Genomic DNA, 21,447 nt, shown 5'->3' on the forward strand with positions numbered 1-21,447 from the left:
ATGACCAAAATATAACAGTATGCCCTGGACTTCTGCATGTAGGCCACATTAAGTTCACTGTTCCGACTTCCGAGTTAAAAGCAAGCTTTCCTAACCTTTCTCTGAAGCCTGTGGGGTAAAAGATAAAAGTCACTGGTGCCCTATTACTAGCTTTGAACTGGCTAGCTTTCCCTAGGGGGAATAAATGGCATGAGGACATTGTGTGGGTGGGGTAAAATGGTCACTGTTATGCCACAAAGGTCTTGGCCAGTCCTATCCAAAAATCTGTACAAGGGTGTCAAGAGTACCGGTACTTAGGCACAAAGTCAAAATATAAATAACAACAACAATAATAATAAAATACCTTACTAAAATATGGGTAGTACATAGAGTAAATAAATTCCCACATGTTGATTGTTAAAAATAAATATTTTTGAGCAATTTTAGGACAATCTTTGAGGAAACCAAACAATTCTATAAGCGAACCAGCCTAATTATACAGGACTTCTGGTTAAGAATGATATGCCAACTAATCGTCTAGGCCACCCACTGACTAGTCACTTTTGAAATTACGTAAGCGCATTGGGTCTACAGCAATACACAGTAAAGCACTATATAAATGCCTCATTCATTCATGTTATAAAGGGGAAAAAAGCTAATATAATGCTTCCCCCAAAGGGTGCATCAGGATGTCACGATACGCTGCTGGAAGGAACGATGGAGACGTGGATAACATAAACGGTATTTAATGAGAGAATCACAGGGGTAAATCCACAACAGGAACAGGGGTAAACACACGTAATCCAACAAGTAGACCCGACAAACACAGACTGAACAGACTGGGGCTTAAATACACAGGATAACGAGGGAATTGGGAGGAAAACAGGTGAACAGAATGACTAATTAGACAGGGGAGAAACTGGGTCACGGAGCAAATGGGGAGGGAAAACACAACAAAGACAGTCCAGGCAAGACTAGTCAAAATATTAGCAATATTAGTCAAAATATGGCAGTATGATGCTTACACAGTCCATAAACCTGTGTTCAAAGAGACCAGATAGCACAATTCTAGATCAAAAATAATAATGTAAAAGGACTGAAAATGATAGAGACAAGTTTTCCCTGGGTTAATGTTTTATCTGAGACTGTATGGCGGAAGAGTTCTGAGTATTTCATCTGGCATATCTCATATAACAAAGGGAAATATATCAGCAATTAGTCTATGATACCAACCAGAACCAAATTCCTTACAGTAATGTCTCAAATTCCTTTAGTGTGAAAGGAGCTACTGTAGCCCACACTGAAAGTAATACATTACAAATGATGAGGGGCTGAACACTTCTATAACAGAACTCCACTGAAGACACTTTAAAAGGGTCATATGATGCAATTTAAATTTTTCCTTTCTCTTTGGAGTGTTACAAGCTCTTGGTGCATAAAGAAGATCTGTAAAGTTGCAAAGACTAAAGTCTCAAATCCAAAGAGATATTCTGTATAAAAGTTAAGAGTCAGCCACGCCTACCTTAAAACGGCTCGTTCTAACACATATCTATGTCGCTATGTGGGAAGATTTGCATAACGCCGCCCAAATGTTCACGCAAAGAAAGAAGGCGTAACTTTTATTCTCGCTGTAGTATTGTTGTTGCCGCCGCCATGTTGTGGAGACGCTGTGTGATTCGTTGTGAAAGCGAAACTACTTTGTTTGGCCTTACAAAAGAGGACGATATCGGCTACGTCATGCCTGGAGCTGATCCGTGCTGGTTATTTAAAGAGTTTTTATATTTTATATATTTAAAGCAAGTTTTTTGGGCAGTGTAGAGTAGGGCTTGTTGTTTGTCATTTCTCAGATCACAAATGCAGACATGGTTTTATGTTAACGCGGCGCGATGCAACGCAACGCGTAAAAAGACAATATAAGTCATTATAATCCATAATTATGTCCCCACTGGATGCAACGAATGCCTCGTTTATAATGGGTTTTCATGTTTTTGAATCATCGCTCCAGCCTGACAGGGCATCATCACAGTATGGTGAGGGTGTAACATTTCCGTTTCACGCTTGAGGTATTCGGCCAATCACAACGCACTGGATAGCTGGCCAATCACAGCACACCTCGCTTTTTCAGACCAATGAGCTTTGTAAAAATCGACACGTTTCAGAAAGGTGGGGCATAGAGGAGAAACAATAATGTACAGTATGTGGAAAAAAACCTTAAACCGCATAAACACATTTCATTACACCACATACACAAAATAATGTTATTTTTAGCAGCATCATATGACCCCTTTAAATAATCCTGATTCAAAATTGCAAACGGCAGCAGGTTTATAAAAACTGCACCTAGAAAGTCACTAGAATAAACTACAGAAGTATATTTGGTTTTGACTAATACATTAATAAATATCTAGAAGGACAACAACAAAGCTTTGTTTGTTTGGTCTTAGTGTAAATTACAATGGGTCAATATATCTAAATACAACTTGAACTTTTGATTATGAACAGAATAAGCAGAATATGTTGTCTGGTCCACAACTTATTCTGGCCAAGAACTCAAGTTCAAGTGAGATTTACTGTCATTCTGCTATATTTTATGTGGAAACATAAAAAGGAAATAAATGTGCCTCACAGGACCACTGTGCTACATATTTTAATATATATGAGATATCCACAAACAGGAAAATGCTAAAAGTGTAGATTATTGGCCTTTAAATGTAACTGCAGCAGTGTGACACAACACTGCTTTGTGTAAGAGACAGGAATAAGGATGTCTATACTGGAACTTCACCATCGTAAGCAAAGGTGGGATATGATCATGTTATATGACTGATGTATCTACAGCAAATATTTCTGCCTATGAGTCATAACAGCAATCCCGGATAAGAAGAAAACATAAAAATAGCTTTTGAAGCCTCTAATGCACAGCTGATCATATAATTTAGTGGTTAATTAAGACATTATATTTATTCAAATGTGCACACTTTTGGACTAAAAATCCTAATTGAAGATGTTTAGCAAAGCCCTGTGATCACAAATAAACTGGAGCAGATGCAAATAAATATGTATGTCTTGTAATTGTATTTAAAATATCAATAACTACTCATTGACTTTGCATGTTGATTTTGCACTGTGACATAAATTAGGAAATTAATGGCAAATTACTATAACAGTTTTATCAAAAACAGTAGTCAAACATTGAAGTTGCAGTCTTAAATCTTTATAATGCTACACAGTCTGTCAAGTTCAAATATCTCATGATAATAGAGTGCAGTAAATGCACCAATAAGCACCAATAATCTGGGGCTGGTGGTGATTTTTGCATGTAAAGAGTGCATGTTAATTCTATTTTATACCCCTTCCCCTTCCCCTTGTCCCTTGAAACAGAGTGTCAAGGGGTAGGGGTGAAAATATTCCCCTAAGAATTGGGACACCACTACTATGCCATCACACGTCATCATATGTCATCTAGCTCCTACAATACACACACATACTGGTGTGCTGGTGTGCATTAGAGCCTTTAATTACCGTTCTATATTAATGCACTGCTTACTGACACACACACACACACACACATATATCGGAGATCGCGCAGCTCACACATCCAGGAGCAAAGATATTTGTCAACGCTGCCCCACAACTTTTATTAATAACAGTTTAAATACTGAATCGCTACATTATATTTTCCAGCAAAAAGAGGATAAAATCACTGTTTTTGAAGTAAACTCACTCAAAAAAGAGACACGCAATTTTCATCTTTCTCTCGCTCTCGAATTGGCAATATTTGAGAAAAGGGTTTAGCGATTTATAATTATTGGGGGGACTAGCCCCCCTCAATGTCTACGGTGGTTATCGCCCTGATCAGACATGAAAATATGTTGTAGCTCTATCGTGCAGTCTGTAATGATATGACGTTAGCAAACTTTAGCGATTTCTTTGAGTAACATGACCGTAAATATGAACTAACGATTGAAAGTAACAAAACAAATGATTACTTTTCATAAAAAAATCTTTATTAATGCCAAAAAATGCTTACATTTATAGTGTCTTTTTGTTCGCTTGGGCAGCCATGTTGCCGCTGAAGCCGGTCCCGAAAAATCTTCGTTTGAAGGGCTGTCTGGCCCTTCCCCTTACCCCTCCATCCAAAAGAGAATCAAGACACCCAGGGGTGTCACCAGGGGAAAGGGGAAGGGCTAAGGGGTAGAATTGGGATTGGGCCTAAGTATTGTCATGGACTGTTTCTATCTCCTAGGTCTGTGTCTGTACTCGCCAAATTATTAGCCTCTATGTGCACCAGAACAAATCAGTTGTTATATTAATGATGTATTAAATTACCACATGCAATTCTACCCAGTTAATTAGTGCAGTTAGTGAAAATAACCTACAAAGTTATGCTTTTCACACAAGCTATTCTGATATTGATGTCACTTATATGGTTATATCGATCACTATTTATGGCTAAAATTATACAAAAATATCATAAATATAAAAAAAGACTGATATGGTCTGGATACATTGAGAAGAAATAAATACAATTAAAACTTTTACCTCATGTCTATTCACCAGTATGTGTATCAATGTAGTTAAAAACTGTGAATGCTCTGCATACCCAATTTGAGAAATCTGAAAAAATGACAATGGGGATTTGCTCAATAATATTAACATTAATATAACTTTCTTTGTTGTTCCTTGTTACTCCATCATCATACAGTGGTTTTTCTGTAATTTGTTCCAGTTACAGAAAGATTTAGGTGAGTGGATCCATGGTAGCTTATGCAACTCAATTGCTATGAATTGTTTTCATTGTTAAGGATTGGTTGGTTGGCATGTGGCTGATATATGCACTAGAAAAGCTGCACCCAAATTGCCTGCCCAAGTGGAAAAACAAAGCACTGTTGCCAAATTACACGGATTATAGTAAAATCACCAACTGTAACGTGTTTGATAGCAAACTAACTCAACTAAATCAAATTAACAAAAAGTAAACCATTTCATGTTTTTTCTCAAACAACTTGTGAAAACCCACAGAAAACATATTCCACTACATTTTTTCCCCAAACACACATTATGTACTACACATTATGTTAAAAAACAAAACAAAACAAAAAAACAACCATTGTATTAGCAGAAGGATCAAAACATGAATTTCATATGTTGACAAATGGACATACAAAACGATATTCTTTTAAATCTAGACCTGCCAATGTGTTTCTGGTTTTGGTCTATGGCTTTAATTTTGTCCAAAGCCAATGTGCTGCACCTTGGTTGGGTTAGTTTGGTTGTTACTGCCACTTAGATGTCTAGTGACTTAAATAAAAGTGTGTGAAGTTTACAATTTTAAACGTCATCAGTTCTATGGTATACATTCACTCACTACCTGAAGGTTGAATTATCTGTAGAAGTCATTGTAATGAAATAAAAGCAAACAATACTCAGTCTATCAGGTGATTTAGTTGGTAAGGCTTTATGTCTAATCTTACATAGACAGTGATCAGCCATTACAAAATGATTCTATTAACAGTCTTTCACTGTACCTCACCATAGTGTGACCACTATGGCAGTATGCAATGACAAAAACTTAAAAATGCAGCAGGATGAAGTTTTTTTTGTTTTGTTATATCAACTTACCACACAATCATGTTTATGGATCGCTCCAGTTTGTTTGTTACACTGGAAAAGTTAAGTCAAGGCCCAAATATTGCATTGTAGGATACAGTAGTGCTCTCTTTTTTTGACAGTTGTAGTAGTTCATCAGGGATTCCGTGCAAGCAGCACATCTATATACTGTGCACATTATACATACTGCATTTGTAGTAGGATCTGGAACAAGATTCATGAAACTCATGAACTGTTATTATCTTCTTATTTTCCAACTTTCCTATTAAAGTTAATTACTAAGCAAAACAAATATTTTATACTATTTATTTAAGATTGTTCTAAACTTTCTGAAAAGAATATTCTTAATATTTATTGTGAATATACTGTATCATCTTAAAATTAGGATAACCAACTTTTTGTCTTCAATCCCCAAAGTAAGATGTTTAATACATTTACTGGGTTGTTTAAATGTTAAGCATTACTTTTACTATTACTAGGGATGTGAAGAAGTACTTTGAAGAGATCGATAATGCAAACAAAGACCTGGTAACAACAAAAGACAAAGTAACAACAACTCAGTAACTACAAAAGTCAAATATGGTAACAACAATATCAAGTCAAATCAGACCTTGTTTTTAATCTTATTTAATCTTATTTTAATCGCATTTCCTAACTGGCTAATTAGCCAGATTGATAATGCTGACAGGTCCACTGAACATGCTCTTTAACTCTCTGCTTGTTGTTGGATAGCTTGGTTAGATCTCTGCCTTCATGTCCTCTAACGCAGCTTGCATAAGGTGACATTTCTTACAGTCTAGCCATCACCCTAAGATACATGCTACAACCCTGTCAATAAAACAAGAATAAAGCAAAAAGATACAGATACAGTATACACATCTTAACAGAGCTATTAGCAGGTGACAACAACTAAGCACCTTAAAAATAGGAAACCACTTGTCGCTGACCTCTTTAAATGAGAGCTTAGGCAGCTTGTTTCCAGTCTTTACCTAGGGTAGATGAGAAAACGTTCAGTGCTGCATGCATTTTTCCGCTTGTTTATAAAATGCAGTCCAGAATAAACGGCGACATGGTTAAAAAATTTTCTCTGCTTCACTGCAGCACACAGACTCATTGTTGCTTAATAAAAACAGAGAAGGCATTGTGTCCAAAGCTGAACATTACGGACTGCTCAGTGGGCTTGGAATGACCTAAATGACAGAATCTTAACCCAAACTAAAGCACGGAAATTAAAATAAGTCAATTAAATTAAAACATGATTGAAAAAAAACCACACAATATGGTTACAATGAAAATACAGTGTTTATCTATGTTTTTAGAGATGTCAATCTAGTCCTAACTAATTATTATTATTAAAAAATTTATATTATTATTATGATTAAAAAAAAACAAAAAATAACACAATAAATCATTCTAAATTGTAAGTAAATGTGTTAATTAGGGATGTAACGATGTACCGCGAGCCGGTTCAACATCGATACAAATATGTGAGATGTAAAATGAATCGCGATACGTTTTGGGGTGGGGGTTTATATGAATGTACCTCTGAAGAGAACTGACTGTCTTCAGAAAAGTTCAGATGGTATTTTCTTTTCAACCTCTGTTAAAGTAGTATTTATAAGCACAGCGCTTTTTTGTTTACAGCGACAACCAAGGAATCACTGTATCGCTGCTGTTCCATAAACGCCACCTGCTGTCAGAGAGTGAATTTGCATTCTCATTCAACCCGTCTGCTAAGAAGGGTCAGGAATATACTATTGCAGCTGCTTCTGTTTCGTTCGGATATGCTTTATGTAGTATAGTTTCACAAAGCTAAAGCTAGACCATTCTGTTTTTGCTTCAAATTCCGAAATTATTCAATCTAATTTGAATCAAAAACTACTCATGCTGCATGTGTGTAGAATCTTTGTTTGGATTTTGATTAAAATGCTGTAGTTGCCTCTACTTTTAAACGGAAAGAGCACAGGCAATTTAGTCTTATTTGACATTTCAGTTTAACAGAGAAATGTGCAGCATTTTGTCTAAGAAATAATAAAAGAAAAATTTTTCATTATCATGTCTTCAATCTCATTTTGTTAAAAAATAATAGTGAGAAAATTGTATCATGAAATCAGTATCAGAATCCTATCGCATCTTGAGTTGAGTAAATCATTACATCCCTAGTGTTGAATTGAATGACTGAATCATTCATTCAAATGGTGCATTGAAAAAATATGATTCATTGAGGAACAGCATAATTTGTTGTTAGTTGTGTCAGAAATTCCCTTACATAATGCACAATTTTATAATGGTGTCTGAAGCCTCAAGGCCTTATGTTGTGAATTACAAAGCATAATTTTTGAGCTTGTAACAGACATTTGAGCCTTGCAGTTACAGATATGCAGTTAATCATCGGAGTCAATGAATCATTCACTTAACTGATTTGTTCAAAAACACAGCATCACGTAATCACACTGCCTCCTTATTAATCCTATAACTTTTTAGAACAACTCAAGTGTTGTTAGACAACCATAAAACCCACAATATCACTTTATGTGATATTGCTTAAATATATTAAAAATGTTTTGGTATATATATATATACAGTGGGTACGGAAAGTATTCAGACCCCCTTAAATTTTTCACTCTTTGTTATATGCGAGAGAGAGAGTGCGAGAGAGAGAGAGGCGGAGTTTTGCGCATCTTGTGTGCGTGCGTGCGCGCGTGCGTGTGACAGAGAGTGAGAGAGAGATCAAAGTGGAGTCAGCTGTCTTAACTGTGGCTTGTGTACTGCAAACACATACCAGCTTCATCACTGTGTCTGTCACGCGACTCTGTTCCCCTTTCGGGCTCTGTCTTTACATTTATTTTGAAAGATGAAGCTGGCGATTATGGTAAGGGGCGTTACATTTCCGACGCGTGTTTGCGGTGTTCGGCCAATCACAATGCGCTGGGTCAGCTGGCCAATAAGAGCAGACGGCACTTGTCGGAAGGAGGGACTTTGTAGAAAACGAAGCGTTTGAGAGAGGCGGGGCATAGAGGACCTACAATAATGTACAGTATTTGAAAAATAATGTGTTTTTTGAACATTAAAGCATGTCAACATATTCTGTTAAACCAAATACACAAAATAATGATCTTTAAAAAAGCATCATATGACCCCTTTAAGTTAAAATAGTTATGTATTATTTAATTTTTCCAAAATATTAATTTGATCATAATTAAATCATAATTTTGGGGTGTTGCACCACATGACATTTTACAACCTAAACTAACCTTGCCTTGTCAAATAATGGTCAAATTATATATTTAAAACAATTTATTTTGGAATTTTTCTTTAAAATTGTGATTTTCTTTAAAAAAATTTGAATTTGATCTTGTAAAAAAAAAAATTGTCACCTATCTTAAAGACTTAAAAAGACTATCTTTAAAACATGTAAATATGTAAATCTATAATAAAGTGGAAAATAATTACAGTATTTTGTTTAGTCAAAGTTTCATCTAATTATGATTCTTATAAAGGGCTTGAGCTGTGGGCTTTCCCCTGTGGTCAGGAGAAAATATGCAACTTGTGTGAATCAAGTCTTCTGTGGTTTCTGAAATATCTGAAAAATTAGAAAGAGAGAACGAGAGAGAGACCCATCCCCAGTAACACGCACCCTTCTTCTAAAGTTGTTTTTTGCAATGTTTATTCAATGCTTTCATCTGTCACAATATTGTAATGTCTCTGAATTATTTTAATTTGGAACCATTTCTCGACAAGTTAATTCAATAACTGTCATATGACAAAGAATTAAATTATATTTTTAAGTTCTAATAAAACCTATTTCATCCAAAACTGAAGATTGATTTAGCACAGCAATACATTCATATACTGTTATAATTTAATGTTAAACACAGTCTAATCTAGTTAACTAAAATAAATCAAAAAGATAGTTCACACACCTTCATGTAGAGCTTTTGTCTTTCAATATGATGGTTTCCAAGACACCCAGGTGCACACAACTTGACGGGTGGAAAATCCAGCTTAACATATTTAGGGGAGTCTACAGACAAACACAATCTCCTGCCATAAAGTAAACACATCACATGACAGAAAATCCACCTTACAATGTTCACTGCCTGGTCTCCTTCAACATCGCAGATGTAGAATAGTCGTAGAGTTAAAAAATCTATTAAATTATTAAGAGTTTAGAGGCAGCAGTGGTGGCCCACCCCCTATCAGAACAGACAACAACACATCACTCAATGACTAAATGTGCAGAAATGACAGCTACAGCACACACACACACACACACACACACACACACACACACACACACAGAGTTAGAGCCTGAATCCCACGACACACTCACATAGCCACCGCAATGCATAACAACAGCACTGAGAGACAACTTACAGCTCACCTGAGGACTCATTAAGACACAATTTAACTGTGTTTCAGAGAACGTAACATTAATGATAATCAACTGTACTGTGTTGTGTAACATATGCTGTGTGTTTATGTGTGAGGACCTCTCATGAGAAAAAGTGGTGGTTGCTTTAGAAGGGCACATAAACAAAGACTGGGAAGTGACATAAATTGGAGTACATAAAGCTCACAATATGCCAACAACATCACAGCAAAATCTTTGAATACTTTAGCATTTTTTATCTCTAATGCATCACATTTAAATCAATTTAAGCAAATATAAAATCACAACACAACAAGGCCTTAAGTGCCTTATTGTTTAAATAAAATTATTACTAAAATTAAAACAAAATTATTTCTAAATTATTAGAAAAATATTTAAGACAACTTTTCATCCCAACGTTAACATCCTGTCTACTATGATGCAGCATGTGTCTTTGACTGCATCCCACAAGCCTATGTGTGGGATTCAATTGTTCTATGAATTCTCTGAAGTTGAAACAAGTTTTTAAAAAATTATTAATGTGATTCTTTTAATTTTTAACTTGACTATTTTATTTTCATGTGATGGTTGATAATATATATATATCTATACTGTTGTGTTTAACAAAAAAGCTTATTAAAATATACTACTTTTACCTGGTACTGTTACACAGCTCTCTTCAAACTGTATTTTGCTTTAAAGAATCTTTGACATAATCAATCACCAAATGTTTCAATTAATGTTAAAGTGGGTGGATCCAATTAAATGTCCAATACTGGCAGATAAATATCTAATAATGGTTGATACCGATAAGGACACAATACTGTATGTCACTGGCTAACCTCCCACGTGAAAGCTTTGGCTTTACACTAACTAGAGAAGACAGTGTGTAAGGTCCATTCACCTCCAGATAATCCAGTCTGTTAATCCATTTACCTGCTTTAAAAAGAGCCCCAGGCTTGTGCACTCTCTTTCTTGTACTCATGGTTCAAAACATGCACTTTTTCTTATCTCCACCAATATGGCTTTTATTGTCTATGGTCTTGTCCTGTGTGTATGCCCTTGCCCTCAAATGATCTTCATACAGTTTTGAGTGCTGTTGCTGCAGACCAAAACAAAACCTCACAAAGTGCAACGTTAAATTTATTTAACGTAAAATGTGGTTCTACTACAATACTGAAGCATCTAAAATGTAAATAAAATGTAAATACATATGAACAACTTTACCAATCCTAATTTAATCTACAGTATGAACATTTAATTAATGGAATTAATCAGCTGATTCTTTAGTTTTTTACGATTAATTACATTGTTTTCAGTCTCATTTATTAAATGCAGTCGGCTCATTTACTAAATTTGAAATTAAACCATTTCATTCCGTTTTGTGTGATATCTGGTGCCAGCCCATTTCAACATTTTAAAAAAGACTACACCTCACAAAATCATTAAAGGAATTAAATTCTTGTGATTTTTTAACCATTACTTTGCAATATTTGTTTTGTTTGACGTGGGACACAGCAGGTTTCTGCCGAAAATATTTAAATACATAATAATTCTTACATTTTAGATACTTCCAGTGTGTCCATATTGTTTTTGTAACTAATTAAATGTTAATGTTACCTCTAAATAGTACATACAAAAAAAAAAAACTATGTACTGTATCAATAATAAGACCAGGCTGCATAGTGGGAACACGAGGTACTGCTGAAAATTACACTGTAACCAATGACAAAATGAAAAATGCCATCCTTTTTGGGCACATTTTCATATACTTGTTACTAGATACTGATTGCTGGGCGTCATATGTTTTCATGGTTTATCACTGCTGTCACTTATCTACTCATGCACATCCTTACAATAAATTTTTTAAAAGTTGTATTCCAACTGGATTGGACTATACTGAAGTACTGAAGAACACACAAAAAAATTATTGAATTATGTAGTGAATCAATGCCATCAGGGGGAAAAAAACTTAAGACAAACAAAGTTAATGGTGAACCAATATTCTGTTAACCATATTCATAACATTATTCTTAGTGGTTTGGTGCAGGAAGAGGCAAAAAGGCAGTATAAAATCTAGAACCACAAGGTGGTTGGTGTTAATGATCAAGAGTAAATCTAGTTTTCACTTTGAATATTTGTTCAGTGCACATGCAAATAAAGTTCAAAACACACACAAACGCGCACACACAGACACACGCGCACACACACACACACACACACACACACACACACACACACACACACACACACACACACACACACGCACACGCACACACACACACACACAGGTGTTTTACATGAACAGGCAAATAACCAATGTCCTGTCCTCTACTGCAACTTGATAACACAAAACTAAGTATGGATTAATGATTGAAGGGATGCAAATTTCAACTTTTATCATCACTAATTCATTACAATGGAATTTGACTTCTTGGATTTGCTTTTATCAGACATGTCCCCTGCACTTCACCACTCAATCCTGGAATGACGTACACTTACACTTACACACTTACAGTTCAAAAATCTTTTTGCCACTGTCGCCTTTGGCTTACTAAGTTGGGGACGCTTAACTGATTGCACAGACACTATTGGAAGAGAGCTGAACTGGATGATGACATGAATTATCAATGAACTGACTTTAGCTGGAAAAATCAGTATTGTATAAAGTGCTATACAAATAAAGGTTGACTTGGCTTGACTAACTAGCCGAAGACACTGTCCAGTTTTAAATTCCAGTTGCGCAGGTGGGGCCGGGTGTGTTCAGTTCTGTGTTTTCTTGAATGTTTGAATTTTTCTTCATATATCTGCCCACTTTTAAACTATGCGGTATAGTTGTTTTTCAGTGTGTTTGTCAAACTCCAAAATTAGCATATTTTTAATTATCAAATAAATTAAAAGTTTTTACTTTGAAATAATTTTACTTTAACAAAACATTTGAGTGTGTTATATATATACAGTGGTGTGAAAAAGTGTTGGCCCCCTTCCTGATAACTTACATTCATTAAATCTATTGTGATGGCACATAAATAGCATTCATACTTACCAAGCAAACTGGAAAAAGTGATGATTCTTACTTTCCTGGGTGAATTTTCGGATCAACATTTAACCATTTTGACATGCATGGTATAGTTCACTTTGACATCAGGGAAAGAGACAGCAGAAAGACTCAGCATAGCTCAGATGCCTTACTAAAAAAAAACTAGAAAAACCTGACACCCAATTGAAGGTTGCGGAAATACAGTACTTGAGTTAAAGTGCCCCTGTTATATCATTTTGAATATTGATAGTGTCTGTGCAATCAGTCAAGCATCCCCAACTGAGGAACTGGAAGAGAGCTGAACTGGATCATCAATGAAGAGACTTCAGCTGGAAAAATGACTCTGTCATTGTGTTCTTGCATTATTGACAAACTATTATCCTGTTTGACACTGTAAAGCTGCTTTGACACAACCAGTATTGTATGAAGCGCTATACAAATAAAGGTGACTTGGCTTGACTTGACATTCCTGTGGGCCCCATTCTCACTCCCCAATTAACAACATTTCCAACAACTTTTTGCTTTTTGCACCTAAAAACCAAGTTTTTAGGTGCAACTAAATGTTTCCAATTAAAAATGTTTTACACCTAAACAAATGATGTACATTTGGGATGATAACTCTAGTCATATCAGTGCTAAAAAAAACTGTTTCATCGTGCTACAACGTCTACTACTACTTGGATATTTGAACCATTCTAACCAGCCCTCTCATGCACCTCTACAGGTGTAGTTACTGAAAAATGCATAGTAAATGTTTTTGACTGAATTAAATATTCTAGTATACACAGCAACAATGATCTAAACACATGAGTCATCTAACCGCAAACAAATTTTAATCTGAAAGACGTTTGTGATAACCTATAGATAGTTGCCTTCTGTACTGCTGTAATACAGAACAATAATGATTATCTACATTTACATTTAGTCATTTAGCAGATGCTTTTATCCAAAGCGACTTACAAATGAGGACAATGGAAGCAATCAAAATCAACAAGAGAGCAATGATATGCAAGTGCTATAACAAGTCTCAGTTAGCTTAACGCAGTACATGTACTGTAGCAAGGGTTTTTGTTTTGTGTGTTTTTTTATTATTATTATATACACAATTTCTGTACAGATGAGAGTTGAGTCTTACCTTCACCCATTGGGACGTCATGGGCCGTGCTATGGGATTTCTCTGGCATGGCACTGAGGCCTCACTCCTGTAAATTAGTAAAATATGAAATGAACATTTCTGATCTCCATTACACTAAATGCTGTTATTCATCAATATGTTTTTGACTTTACATGGGTTACATACATTTTGGTATTTTTTCACCGATTAATATTTTGTGTTAACTAATCTTTTGAAAGCCTGTTTAATACAGTCACACTAATTGGGATCCTCACTGTTTTTGTCTCTGACAAATAATGCCCTGATTCAATCACCAGATGCATAGCTTTGATTCGGATTCTATTAGTGACTTTGTCTGTCATTATTCAATTAATTCAAGACAATTAAATAGAATTAAAGAAAAATGCTCCACACTGTGGTACCACCACACCAATGAGCCTAAGAAGGCTGCTCGGAAAATGAAGTACAGGAGGAGTACAAACTTAGAGGTTATTCAAGGGGCATGGAAGGAAAGGAATAGTGTCTCTAGCTACAGATGGGCTCTGAAAGCTGCAATAATCATATTTAGGCGCTCTCACAGAAAATAACCAAAACAATCCTAGGATCCTATTCAGTACAGGTTGACAAAACAAAGCTATGACAAAACCTCAGATGATAAAAACCCCTGAACCAACATACAAAACTACCACATTTTGCTATAAGTTTATATGTTTGCAACATATAATCACTGCTGTTAATAGTTCACTGTTTGTTTGAATACATGTCATTAACTAACTGCATGATTTTTACTGTACATTTCCGCCATATGGACATCACCTTGACATTAGCAACTCCTAAATATAATGTAGAAACTTTAATTTTCTGTGAAGCTGCTTTGCAATTTGTATTATGAAAAGCGCTATACAAATAAATGTGAATCGAATTGAACCTCATATTTCACCACAGCATTGAAGTAATGATTTTATCAATTTCTTCAATCATAAAATTGAGGCCATCAGAAAGAAAATAAGAACTACGCATCTTCACACTATATCTCCTCTGAAGATGTCCTCTCACTACGAGCAATTAAAAATGTCCAATGTCATATAACAGAAATAACTAACAACATTTATCCAATCCTCAAAGCAATGTGTTTGATCTTTTACCCAATAAACTACTGAAAGTTCTACTTCCTGTAATCTTAGAACCTCTTCTCCTTATTATCAACTCTTTGCTTTCCTTAGAGCAAGTCACTAACGTTTCAAGTTGGCAGTAATAAATATGCCAATCTCAAATATGCCATTTAGATCAAAAATATATATTAAAAAAAATTGTCTTCACAACTATATTCATATCTGCAGAGAAATTATATTTATGAAGAATTTTAGACAGAATTTAGTCCCCATATCATCTGATCATGGCTGCATTGCCCTGCATTGTGGGCAGGCATTAGCATGGTTTATATCCTTGCTATCAGTTTATTTGTGTAAAGGAAGAGATGTCAGATAAAACAGGTATGGTAAGTTAGGTATGGAGTGCCACAGATATCAGCATTAGGCCCCCTGCTTTTTTATTGTGCAGTAAATGTTCCTGGGGAACATTATCAGTTTTCACCCAGACCAAATGAAGTTTCTCAAGCTTCTCAAAGTTAGCAGATTGCATTGGTAGAGTCAAAGATTAAATGACTAGTAATTTCCCCCACCTGAATTCTGACAAACTGGAGGTTTTAATAATAGGACCAAATGCCTCTAAAAGAAAAGATGCTTGAGTCACTTGAGTCAACGGTTGTACCATTGTGTCATCCTTTAGTTTAAAACCTGAGTGTTATGCTTTATAGAGACCAGTATTTTGATAGTCACATTGCCAATGTTTGTAGAACAGCTTTCTTTCACCTCAGTAACTTTGATAAACTACGACGCATGCCGTTTATGATGCCAGACAATTAGTTTACCTGTTAATTCAGTATGTAAACATTAGCCCAATATTATCATCTCTACACTGGTTACCCGTTTCGTATCAGTTTTGAAATGTTTCAATTACTTTTTAAAAATGTTTTAATTACTAGCCTTGAACGGCCTAGCTCCACAGTACGTATTCAGTCTTTATAATGCTTTAATCCAGCACAGCCACTGCATTCGCAAAATTCTGGTTTGTTGACAGTACCCAAAAATTCAAAAGCCACAAAGGAGGTAGATCCTTTTCTACCTGGTTCCTAAACTCTGGAATAGTTTTCCTGGGACTGTGCAAGACTTAAGACACTACATTCACATAAATGTTTTTCTTACTGTGTGATTTGTATAGGCTCTTTTTTAGTTGTTTCATAGCAATATGCAAGAATTAACTGCACCAACAGCAAGGACAGCTAATTAGGCCTATGATGGAAATATGGAAATAAATCCACTTCCTCTGGTTCAGGACAGGCCATAAAACAAAGGGAACATGAGGATCCCACACCCAGTCACCATTTCCTTAGAAACAAATTATTCTGCCAACCTATACAGTATACGCAGTCATTTATACGGTTGTGTATGTGTGGTCTATTATTTGACCAGTGCAGCACTGGTCAGCAGTCAGCACATGTGTGTGTGTGTGTGTGTGAGTGTGTGTGTATATACATATATATATATATATATATATATAAAAACAAATTCAGCATTCAAGTCTGCTCTTTCTGTGAAGATATCTTCAAGCATTTTCTCTCCCTCTGGTTTTGTGATTTTGTACATGCACTTGTAACAGCTGGGATGCTTTTGTGTGTCCATTAATGATTTTCCTTCTATTATCTGACACTGAGAGTAAAAAGCTTGCTTAGATCAGCACAAAGCTGTGATCTGACCTCTACATGTTGAAACCATTGCCCCACACCAATACTACAGTATTGCCTAATGTCTAACATAAAAGTAGTAAAGAATTTACATCATCATCTTCAATGTCATACAACAATTCATAGAATTCTTAGAATAATTCGTGCTTATCTTCATTTCTTTTTTTTTATTGTTTATTTATTGTAGAACAAAGCCAACATACAAGGCCAACAATAACTATATACAAACCACGGTTTGCATTAAAAAATGTTTTTATAACAATAATAAATAAACAAATAAATACAATTTAAACAAACCACATCTATACACACCTGGAATAACAACTGCTCTTATTTATCATTCACTGTATTTGGTCTATTGAGTTATTATATAAGAAAGTTTATCAATAAGTTCTGACCATGCCTTAATTGTTCTTGGTTTGACTTTATTCATCCTTGCTGTTGAACTTTCTAACAGTGCAATATTTTTTAGTTCTAAGAGCCACATGTTGTCAGCCAGGAATGTGGGTTCATACCAAATTTTAAAGATTATCTTATTGGCTGCAGTTATTGCGGTGTGAAATATTCTACCCTGATAAGCATTCAAATTGAGATCAGAATAATCATTCAGCAAACAAATATTGGGATGTTTAGAAATAACCATATATCACATAATTCTGTAACAGGATCAAAAATGTTTTTAACATAACAAGCTCTATAACATACAACAATTTTGCTTCATGTACTAAATGTACAGTAGCAAAAACAGCCTGTTTAATTGTAAGGGGTTACACAGAGAGAAATGATCAATAAAAATCAGAGTGTTATTTCAGACTAGACAAGTAGATTGTATTTCACAGACATCATTTCCCATTTTCTTATCCAATTTAAAGACAACAAAATCAGTAATAAGTCAAGTTATGGACTGCTTAGAAAGTCCACTGTAAAAGCAGTGTGAGATGTTTTTCAGATCCTTTTTAATTCCTTCAATTATATACAAAGTCTTATAATTATATGACATTATTTCCACAGGTGTGATGTACGCATTCAGAGCAACAAATGTATATTAAGTATATGCTGCTTTAAACACATCTTTGGCAAGTGTATTTGATATGTAAAATGTTTTATTTTGTGCCTTGCAAGACAATACATGCTTGCATGACTATCCCAGGAACGAAAAGGCACATCCTATTCTACTGAAAGTGATTGTGTGGCTGTATACTTGATTTTATGCATCGGTAAGTAATGGGTGTATCTGAAATTGTAAAACCCGTTAATTAGGAGGTGTTTAAATAATTTTGGCCTAGTAGTGTACCTATTATGTAATTAGGGCTGGACGATATGGCCAAAATTTATATCACGGTATATTTCTTAATTTCGGTCGATACGATATAATTCCGATATCGATATGAACACTATTTAAAAAAGCCTTGTAAAAACTGCCAAGAACGCCCACAACAGATGTCTGTGCATACAAAGTTATGAAAAATGAATTTGCCAACTCTATGACACCTCATATAAAATCATATAATACTTTAGAAGAAGAAAAACAGCACAAATAAATTAATGTTCACCTTTTATTTGTATTTAGCCTTCATACAAACAAGAAATGTGAAATCACTGCATACTGACTACTCCAAGCTTTTGAATGGTATAGTGTATAATGTTACAAAATATTTTTATTTCAGATAAATGCTGATCTTTGGATCTTTCTGTTCATCAAAGAATCCTGAAAAAAAATACTCAACTGTATATTGATAATCAGCAAATCAGCATATTAGAATGATTTCTGAAGGATCATGTGACACTGAAGACTGGAGTAATGATGCTGAAAATTCAGCTTTGCATCACAGGAATAAATTACATTTGAAAATATATTCAAATAGAAAATATTTCTAAATTTGACTGTTTTTGCTGTACTTTGGACCAAATAAATGCAGACTTGGTGAACAGAAGAGAATTCTTAAAACAAAAATAAAAAAAAATCTTACTGTTCAAAAACCTTTGACTGGTAATGTAGGGTGGCTGATTATTGTTATAGATTGAAACAAATGTGCTTCAGCCAGGATAAAGAATATGAAAAGTGCTCTGAGTTGCTGCAAAAAAAAGAGCAACAACAAAAACATGTTGCTGGAGATGGGCTTATTGAAAATTGAAAAACTGCTTGTCTGCCAGCAGGAGGCGCTGTGAGAGCGGGGGAATTAGCGGTAGCAAAAATCGAGCCGTTTAATCCGAGTATTCTGAAGAGGCACAATTGCTAATGAACAGATTTAATTTAGGCTTTAAATTCACATACACTGAAAAGATGCAAATATCCAAAACATCAAATATGGTAAACAGCACCTCAACCCTACTTCCTTGGCATTTAAAGGCACAATATGTAATTTTTGCCGCTAGAGGGTGCGTATTCAAAATAAATAAATAGACAAAGGCATAGTTTGATGATGCCGTGACTGAGTGAGGAATCGTGGGAGTTGTGGTCTTCATCCCCACAGCCGATGCAATCCGACGGGACTCGGGCAGAAATCATGTTCATGGATGAGCTAATGATTTGTTAACGTAGTAGAATGAAGCAGGGTGAGGCTGAAAGCCGTCGAAGCGAAACGAGGCTGCTGAACGAGCGTGACACACGGCTCGAAAGCAGCGGAGCTTTTATTATGCCACAGTCGACCGCTTCCGCTCCGTCCGGTTGTGCGTATGTGATTTTAAAAAATCAGTGCTGACTTATCATACTAGATACGTTTGAAAGTTCTGTTATAATGCTACTCTGTGCGGTCGTCACTTGTCTAATAAAACGCATAACATGTCTTTGGTGTTTCCATGTTTTCTACAAAACAAAACCGGAAATCGAGAGGTTATGACGTCATTGGCAGGCGACACAATGGACACGGTCCGTGTCACTAGTTAAAATTGCTTATTTCTCTGGATTTAAACATTCTTCGAAACATTTGGGATAATGTAAGTACACAAGTCAGCAAAATATATAACACTGTTCTAGTGGTTTTTGGATATTTTAATAAAAAAATCGTACATATTGTGCCTTTAAGAACCTCATTCTTGCGGAAGCTCAAATGTGCTTGAGCAATATGCAAAAACAAACCTCATTGGTTCTCATGCTTCAAGCCTAATTAAACCTGTTCAGCATATAAAAGGATTGTGTCTCTTCAGAAGACATGGATTCAAGCACTTGATTCACATGAATTATGCTCACTATGTCTTCATGAACTTTTGATGAACTTTGAACAGACTTTTACCTAAAACTCTTTCACATTTAATTTAAAAATATCTTCATTTATGTTTCAAAGATGAGCAAACTTCTTATGGATTTGGAAAGATGTGAGGGTGAGTGATGAAAATGTTAATTTTTGAGTTAACTAACCCTTTACCTGAAGAACTTCACCTGTAGGTTATCACAAAAATCCATCATCCTTAAGGCTAATTCACACCACACCTGCAGACGCAGAGCAACCGCGACAGCTAACTGAGTACAGTCACTTCTCAGACGTTCCAAGACCTGACAAATGCCAATTCAAGTTGTTCAAGTGGCGAAAACAAGCACCAGCCAACACCAACAGGGGTAACACACTGATCAGACAAAACTCGACGACCGTGTCTGTTGCAGTTTGTTGACGTGTGTTGGTGCAGTGTGAATTGGCCTTTAACCTCTGTAAAGTTGAAGTGTATAAAATATTTTCTCCTATTTTCTCCTCTTGTGCACTTTATGCATACCCTAGCCAATGTGCAAATATTGAAGTTTATTTTGGGCTTAAAGAGAAAGTGTAAACACTGTGGCTCTGTCATGCTATCAAAACAGAGCCATTCTGAGGCAGGACTATCTATCTATCGAGTCAATGGCAGACTGGGGGACTGTTGAGGAAATCTTTTTGAAAACAATCTTTGCTTTAAAAAAAACCCTGTCACTAGCATCACAGAAATTACACCTTTCACACCCTTTTAAGGTGGAACAGCTACAACAATAACACTCAAACTGCAACTCTTCTTGTTTCATTGACAATGTTCAGTTAACTATTAGTTAACTGTTGTTGACTGCTTTATACAATTACTAAAAATAGGACTTTAAAGCGGTCATATGATGCGATTTAAATTTTTCCTTTCTCTTTGGAGTGTTACAAGCTCTTGGTGCACAAAGAAGATCTGTAAAGTTGCAAAGACTAAAGGCTCAAATCCAAAGAGATATTCTTTATAAAAGTTAAGAGTCAGCCATGCCTACCTAAAACGGCTCGTTCTAACACGCCCCCACATGTCTACATCACTATGTGGGAAGATTTGCATAACGCCGCCCAAATGTTCACGCAAGGAAAGAAGGCATAACTTTTATTCTAGCTGTAGTATTGTTTCCACCGCCATGGTGTGAAGGCACTGTGTGATTCACTGTGAAAGCGAAACTACTTTGTTTGGCCTTCCAAAAGAGGACGATATCTGCTTCATCATGCCTGGAGCTGATCCGTGCTGGTTGCTGAGGAAATACTACAATTTTGAGCTGTGGATCGCCGGATCGGCTTTCACCGTGGACGAAGCGGAGTCCAGCC

General features: G+C 35.6%; 1 protein-coding gene across 1 annotated transcript in view; it reads right to left on the reverse strand.

The window, feature by feature from the left end:
* LOC107550516 (pleckstrin homology domain-containing family G member 3-like) overlaps window positions 1–21,447 on the reverse strand; it is a 57,975-nt gene that overhangs the window by 35,071 nt on the left and 1,457 nt on the right. The window contains exon 2 of the mRNA XM_016231821.1: window positions 14,137–14,203. Within this exon, the coding sequence (XP_016087307.1) occupies window positions 14,137–14,185 (49 nt within the window). The 5' untranslated portion in view covers window positions 14,186–14,203. The remainder of the gene's footprint in view (window positions 1–14,136; window positions 14,204–21,447) is intronic.

Source organism: Sinocyclocheilus grahami, unplaced genomic scaffold, assembly GCF_001515645.1.
Source record: "Sinocyclocheilus grahami isolate Dianchi unplaced genomic scaffold, SAMN03320097.WGS_v1.1 scaffold400.1, whole genome shotgun sequence".
In the NCBI taxonomy this organism is placed as follows: Eukaryota; Metazoa; Chordata; class Actinopteri; order Cypriniformes; family Cyprinidae; genus Sinocyclocheilus; species Sinocyclocheilus grahami.